Source organism: Corylus avellana, chromosome ca1, assembly GCF_901000735.1.
Source record: "Corylus avellana chromosome ca1, CavTom2PMs-1.0".
NCBI classification, from domain to species: Eukaryota; Viridiplantae; Streptophyta; class Magnoliopsida; order Fagales; family Betulaceae; genus Corylus; species Corylus avellana.
The window spans coordinates 7,239,571-7,246,753 of NC_081541.1; the positions used below are offsets into that span (position 1 = coordinate 7,239,571).

Consider the following 7,183-nt stretch of genomic DNA (forward strand, 5'->3'; position numbering starts at 1 on the left):
ACTCAATGAAAAGCCCTAAGTATCACATATAGATAGAGCAAAAATTAAAACATCACAATATATATATAACTTAACGAGTAAAAGATATAATTATAAATACTCAAATTTTATTTTATTGGATTGACCCATTAGCTTTTAGATTTTTTTTTCTTCTTTAAAAAAACATCGATTTAAGAGTTGATGAACACTGCGACATCAATAAAATAAAAGTTGAGCATGTGACATTATTTTAAAAGATAACGTCGATTATCTTGGTCGAATCTGTCTTACACTTGTTATATATTATAGTCTTACAAAAAAACTCTTCAAGATGTTAATCTCCCCCTTTTTTTGTCCTTTCCATTTCCCCTATTTTTACAACATTCATTAATGTTTCAAAACAATATTAACTGCCATTTTGCCAAATGTGCACGTGGCCATGTCCTTGTCTATAAAATCAGAGGAATGATACAGCCCTAATTTGGAGTCAATTTTGGGCCAACTTTTTTCTTATTTTTTAATTTTAAAAAATAACAAAATTACCCTACCAAACAATAGCGGTAGAAGCATTAGATTTTTGCTTGGGACGTGAGGCAAATCATGAATTTTGGCTTTACAAAAAAATAAAAATAAAAATAATTTACATGTTACCCTCAAAGTATTGCACTATTTTCCATCTCCCCTCAAATTACTAAGCTAACTATGTTAATGTCCTCATAAACTATCAAAAGATATCAATGCCCCAATAACAAAAATATCTTTCATAAAATTATAAACATTCCAAAATTTTTTTTTTAAAAAAATCTAAAAAAAAACCAAAATTATTATTATTTTTCTGAAAAAAAAAAAAATGGTAAGAAGCACTTTAGTTCACCTAATATTGGGCTAAGTAGAGCGTGGCCATAAGGCCCATACTATAGATGATATCACGATTGGGCCTGGTCTATCCTAGCTAATGGGGCTAAGCTTGAAAGAAGCCCAATTTTCAACAATTTATTTATTCGTTCCCTTACTGTATCGTTGACTTCTGAACTTTGACCTAAAAGTAATATCCAGTTCAAACTCAAACCCCAGTCCTTAAAACATTTTGATATTCGAGTTTAGGATGAGTACGAATTGGGTAGAAGATATATTTACCATTCTCGGCTTCATATTATTTAAATAAATCTTGGCCCACAGCCTAGAAATCATATTAAGAACAATTTGTTCAACAATCCACATTCTTTTACGTCCTCAAAGGGCAATTCCATCAAGTACCAGGTTTTATGAAACAAAGGGCTTTAGTTTAAATTCATTTTTTACTGCTTTAGTCAAAAATGAATATTTCTTTTAAAAAAATAAAAATAATAAGAGTTAATAATTTTTTTGGTACTTGAGTTTTAAGAATTTTTAATTTTTCTCTTAGGTTTTAAAACATGAAAAAACTAATACCTCAGATTTTGAAAAAAATTGAATCCCCTCCTCCAGTTTGAAAAATTCTATGGAGGTGGTTCGGCCACTCCTAATGTCAAACTAGGAGGTGGCCGACCACCCCTAGAGAATTTTTCAAACTAAATGTAGTGATTCGATCATTTTCAAAATTTGAAGTACTAATTTTGTCATATTTTAAAACTTAAAAAAAAAAAAAAAAAAAATTAAAAACCTCCAAACTTAAGTGCCAAAAAAGTTATTAACTCAAATAATAACTCAATACTCAACACATGTAGAACAAAGATATTTTGAATAGGAAAAAAGAAAGTTACAGTACATTAACCTCCATAGTCCATATATGCGCCTCAGAAATCAACAGCAAAACCAAATTGGTACTACTTTTTACCCCTAGAAGGGAAACCCTTCCCCACTGTTTTGGACAGACCCACGACATGACACCCTCACTTGATCACATGGGGCCACACCAGCAAAGCAAAAGCTGCGTCTGTGTACAGTACATAACTGTTGATCGTACTTTATACATATACTACAACTTGCACGTATATTTTATTTATTTATTTAAAATTATCCTCATAAAATCAAAAACTACTTTTCAGCGAAGCTGGAAGTTAGAATAGGAGGAGCTTTGATCCCTTCAGAATTCTAATAGCCACCAAGTTTATCTTTATTATTATATCTCTTTATCAATTATTTTGAATTTTTATACGTATTTTTAGTATAATCTTATTAACAATTCTGGTAAATTTCAATTTAATTTAATAATAAATGTGAACGAATTATTTTAAAATTCCAGAAAAGTTCCCGTTCAAACGAATCCCCGTACACGTTCTCAAGAATCCGACTCTGACCGCCTAAACCCCTTCAAAGACGATAACCCCAACCTTCCCTGTTTATTTCCCTCTTTTTTTCTCTCCTCTTTCAGATTGGCGTGGGGGGTTTTGGTCAAATGTGAGAAGAGGAAAACCATAACTATAAATACGCGCATCTTACCATGCGAATTTGCTTAGCTTTAATCGGAACCGGGGTAACTGTAGCCTAGAGGAGAGGGGCTTTCAAACATGACTGGCGCTAGCAAGCCTTCTAATGGTGGTGGTCCTGGAGGTCCGACCACCAGAGATGTCATCTGCACCGGCGGTGCCGGTGCCGCTGCTGGTTGGCTTTTTCACTTTCTCTTCAGTTCTCCACTTCAATTCCCCTAGGGTTTCTAATTTGGTTAATTTTGGTTTTAATTAACATTTTGATTATTGTCATTATTGTTGGTTCGTTTTTGCGTTTCCAGGCGCGATAGCGGCGACATTTTTGTGCCCATTGGATGTGATCAAGACGAGGTTACAGGTCCATGGCCATCCTCCTGCTCACAGAGGTATGCTAATGCAATCTCTACCTATTTGACTATTTTCGTTGAATTGTCTGTCTGAGGGAGCTCTGGATTTGTCAGTTTATATGCAGTTAGCAAACTAGCAATGTGGTTAGCGTTTCCTGTTAAGAAAGATATTTGGATGAATAAAAACAAGTGGTAGAAAGTACGTGCTCAATGTGTTAACACACATTTGTGATGTTCTGAAAATCTAGAATTTCGAATTTGCGGAATTTGTATGTTTTAATTGCCATATTAGAGATTACTCAATGCAATGTAGTGTATTGTAGTCCGAGGCTCTGATCACCAAGCCATGCTCCTCACTAGTTGTACTAGCTACATGAGCTTAACGCACGATTCTATGTGCAGCTCAATCTTTTAATTTTTAGACAAAGTTCAAACCAAAACTTGACCTAGATGAAGATTTACTAAATGGCTACCACTTTGAAGAGAGATTTGTATAATTTGTTTATTCTTTGATAGGAGGAATTCTGATACTTGCTATTCTAATTGATCTGTGACGGTTATTCACACTTTCCTTTTTGGTCTCCACTCAGGTAGTGTCATTATCACAAGCCTAAAGGACATATTAAGGACTGAAGGCTTCAAGGGAATGTATCGTGGCCTTTCACCGACTTTAGTAGCACTACTTCCGAACTGGGCAGTGAGTACTACTTTGCTTGCCTTCTTTCCGGAAAATATATGATTGGTAGCCCTTTTATGAGATATTTTGTCAAGTCTCCCTTATGAATAATGCTTTGGGGTGCATATGATGTTATCATTTGAGATAAAAATGAGAGCAGTACTATGAAGCAAGACTCAAGATGTGGTTTCAAGAGTCTATTTTACCCCAAACTTGCCTCTTCTTTATCTAATTACTATATTATGTATCAGGTTGTAAAAAACTTCTACCAACACCCCCCCCTCCAAAAAAAAAAAAAGAATCAAAATCAGGCTCTTCAATTTTGTCCTGGCTGTAAAGTGTGTACCAATCTTACCAACAAATTTCTTAAGCTGCCTCGTGGACATGGCTCTTTGATTGAAAAATTCTCCTACCCTGTTTTTTAATTACACATATCAGGTTAAAAAGGGAATACCATGAAATTAGCTGCCACTTTACAAATCATCCTGTTGGTTCTTGGCTAGTTGAACCCAAATACTGCGAGTATATATATTTTTCATAAACTGATAGTAAACTTTCTTATATAGTTCTTCATGTAGCTAACACCTTAAAGTTTCATCTTATGTACTTCTCCTATTTTTCCAAGTGACAAAGTGCTCATTTTTTTATGTAGGTCTACTTCACAGTTTATGAACATCAAAAAAAACGCCTACACCATTCACATGGTTCGTGTTTTATGGTGTCCTTTACTTGACAAATATGTGTTCATGTTCTTGATTTCTTTTGAGACAAATTGTCAATCAAGTAGTTATAAACATTTTTGAGTTAAGCAGACTTGAATTTTAATGGGTTGTTTGGTTGATTTCTTTTTCAATTCATTGTTTCCCTTTAATAGGGAATAGCGGGAATGAACTCACAATTGGTGCACATATGATAGCTGCTGCGAGTGCTGGAGCTGCCACTGCCCTTTTAACAAATCCACTGTGGGTTGTTAAGACCAGACTACAAGTAAGTTGGGCGTGCTTATGTTTGTAAGTCCCTCCAAATATATAAAAATACAGTATCTGTTTCTTCAGAATTGGCCTGGTCAAGATTCTGTGGAGGGCTGCTAGGAATTGTCATTCAATATCTTTTTGAATAGTGGAACATAGGCATCTGAGGCCTGTGGTGGTTGATAGATGGAACTAATAATTATTGGATTAGTAAAATCGAAGCCAAATTTGCAAGATTCATTTCACTGTCGCCCACTTTTCTTAATGTTTGCATTGCCAACTTATTTTTTCGCTCAAGATATGCTTGCAAATTGCAATGGTCGATCCCTTCTCTCTCTCTTTTCCCTAAAGATTATGTTAGCTATAATCCTTATAATTTACAACCTGCGATAATGGAATGAAGGGCTGATTAAGCATGAAATGGTAGGACGGGCAACGGAGTTTATTTGTTGATTTGCTAGTGACCACTTTGCCTTAATTTGGTTCCTTTCTGTTACCTATTATTTAATACTCTCATCCCCTAAATCACCCCCTTTTGTTCCCAAAATCAATTTTTCCATGGATATTTTTCTTTTTGCATATTTATTGAATTGTGGCTGATTAAAGTGGATGTTAGCATTGTTTTTATTGGTCGGTAAGAATTCCACCTGTGACCTATGCTACTCTGTCCTGCCTTTTTCCACCAAAGCTAAGACCTAGGGGTCTCAAAATGGGTGATAACATTGTCCTTTAAGAATATTGTTTTAATAGTGGTCTTAAAATCTTAGATATTACCTGATGACTCTGTGCTTGAAAATCTGGTTCAGGAAATGTTTTGTCTTTGATAAAATGATGTTTCAATCTATTGCCATGATATGGCTAGTAATACCCATGGTTTCTTGCATTTCACATTTTGTTTCATGTCATTGTGGTGCTGTTCTGGATGTTCATTTGTTTTTCATTTTCATGCAGACACAGGGAATGAGGCAGGACGTGGTTCCTTACAAAAGCATGCTTTCTGCTTTGACAAGAATTGCACATGAGGAAGGCATTCGGGGATTGTATAGGTAAGTTCATCCTTAATTTAATATGTAGCATGTAAATTTGGACGTATCTAGTATCTGGTTCGCAATCTTTGAAACATAGTATGTTTGGCGAGTCAAGCAGCTATCTAGTCTTTACTTCAGCTGGTTATAAGTAATTGTTGATTGGAATGGTTGAGACCCATTCTGCTAATTTGACAAAGCAAAATCTTCATGCCCTGCTTTTTAAGTTGTGATGATAATATTGTGGTTTGATACAGTGGCATTCTTCCTTCATTGGCTGGGATAAGTCATGTTGCAATTCAATTTCCTGCATATGAAACGATCAAGAGTTATATGGCAAAAAGAGGTACTGGTGGTTTGTTTATTTCTTTGACTGGTTGCATATACCGGAATCTTGTGTGTTTTCCTACATTTAGTTGGTGCTGATCATATAACTTTGAAATTGTCAGGCAACACAACAGTTGATAAGTTGAGTCCTGGGAGCGTTGCTATTGCCTCTTCAGTGGCAAAAGTGTTTGCCTCCGTGATGACTTACCCACACGAGGTACATTTGGCTGGACTCTTCTTTTGCTAAACTGCAGTGTATGGCCAATTGCCCAAGAAACTCTTCATTTCCAGTTCTCTCACGCTCTGTTTGTGTTGTATTGAAATCCAAATAATCAGGTAGTGCGTTCCCGGTTGCAAGAGCAAGGGCAGGCCAGAAATACTGAAGTCCGATACACCGGGGTTATCGATTGCGTTAAGAAGGTGTTCCAAAAGGAAGGCCTTCCTGGTTTTTACCGTGGTTGTGCAACTAATCTGTTGAGAACCACTCCGTCTGCTGTTATTACGTTTACCAGTTATGAAATGATTCATAGGTTCTTGGAGCAGGTTATACCTCCCGACAAGAAGCATTCATAGACCCACCACCAAAACGGATGCACTGGGGGAGAGCATGACAACCTATTTGCGGCAAATCATAAAACCCAATTAACTTAGACCGGCTAACAGCAAGACAGTGATTGACTAATTTTTTGTCCTCTGTACCGTTAGGGAAATTTTTTGCAAGAATAAAGATGCTCAATTAGCTTGAATTTGCCCTGCTGAAAAAGGGAGAAAAATTACACAAAAATAAACTTGTTAGGCCTAAAAATTCTAAACCGAATGTGTAGGTATGTACGTAAAAACTACTTCAATTTTTTTAAAAACATTTTTGATTGTTAATGTTTTTTTAGAGGGTGTTTTTTATTTGGAAAAGTGTTGTAATGTAACATAAATGTGAAAATAGTTGGGTATTCGTGTTTTAATTTTGAGTATTTTTGTTTTGAAAATAGAAAACAAAATTGAGAAGGGGAATGATTTAATCAACAATGCTGATCATTTGTGTTCAATGAATGATTGAAGAAAAAAAGAAAGAAAGAAAAAAGAAGAAGTTGAATTTGTGCCAAGTATGACATACCTCTAATCCCTCCTTTCCCTGATATTTTCAATCCACTCGGGTAAAGGTAATAAGTTGGACTGGAAAGTGGCTTAAAGTATTAAAAGCCATTCAAATAATTTCTTATCTGAGCCGTTGAAATTTCTTTTCTGTCACTGTGGGAAATTGAGATGTCACCTGAATACGGCAGCAGTGAAGTGACGGTCAAAAGATCTCCCAGTAGGATCAGAGCTAGCAAATCAATTTTACCCCCGGAGATTCCCTTTAATTTGATTCGTGAGGTTCGAAGTGAACCTCCAAAATCCAATCAACTGGTCCAAAAAGCCGGCTTCAAACGAGTCAAGTGGAATTGAGATTTAA

General features: G+C 35.6%; 1 protein-coding gene across 1 annotated transcript; it reads left to right on the forward strand.

Moving 5' to 3' along the window:
• Window positions 1-2,028: 2,028 nt before the first annotated feature.
• LOC132185029 (nicotinamide adenine dinucleotide transporter 2, mitochondrial-like) lies at window positions 2,029-6,609 on the forward strand. The gene is made up of 9 exons (XM_059598848.1): window positions 2,029-2,562; window positions 2,690-2,773; window positions 3,325-3,431; window positions 4,063-4,114; window positions 4,285-4,397; window positions 5,333-5,427; window positions 5,664-5,752; window positions 5,856-5,950; window positions 6,070-6,609. Exons 1-9 carry the CDS (start codon window positions 2,469-2,471, stop codon window positions 6,304-6,306), a joined length of 966 nt encoding a protein of 321 aa, XP_059454831.1. The 5' UTR covers window positions 2,029-2,468; the 3' UTR covers window positions 6,307-6,609.
• Window positions 6,610-7,183: the final 574 nt, after the last annotated feature.

Bases quoted from the DNA above. Each gene is read 5' to 3' on its own strand.
- LOC132185029 (XM_059598848.1), top strand. From the start codon at position 2,469: ATGACTGGCGCTAGCAAGCCTTCTAATGGTGGTGGTCCTGGAGGTCCG. The intron at 4,398-5,332 runs GTAAGTTGGGCG...ATTTTCATGCAG, and splicing joins TTGTTAAGACCAGACTACAA to ACACAGGGAATGAGGCAGGA. The intron at 5,951-6,069 runs GTACATTTGGCT...CCAAATAATCAG, and splicing joins TGATGACTTACCCACACGAG to GTAGTGCGTTCCCGGTTGCA.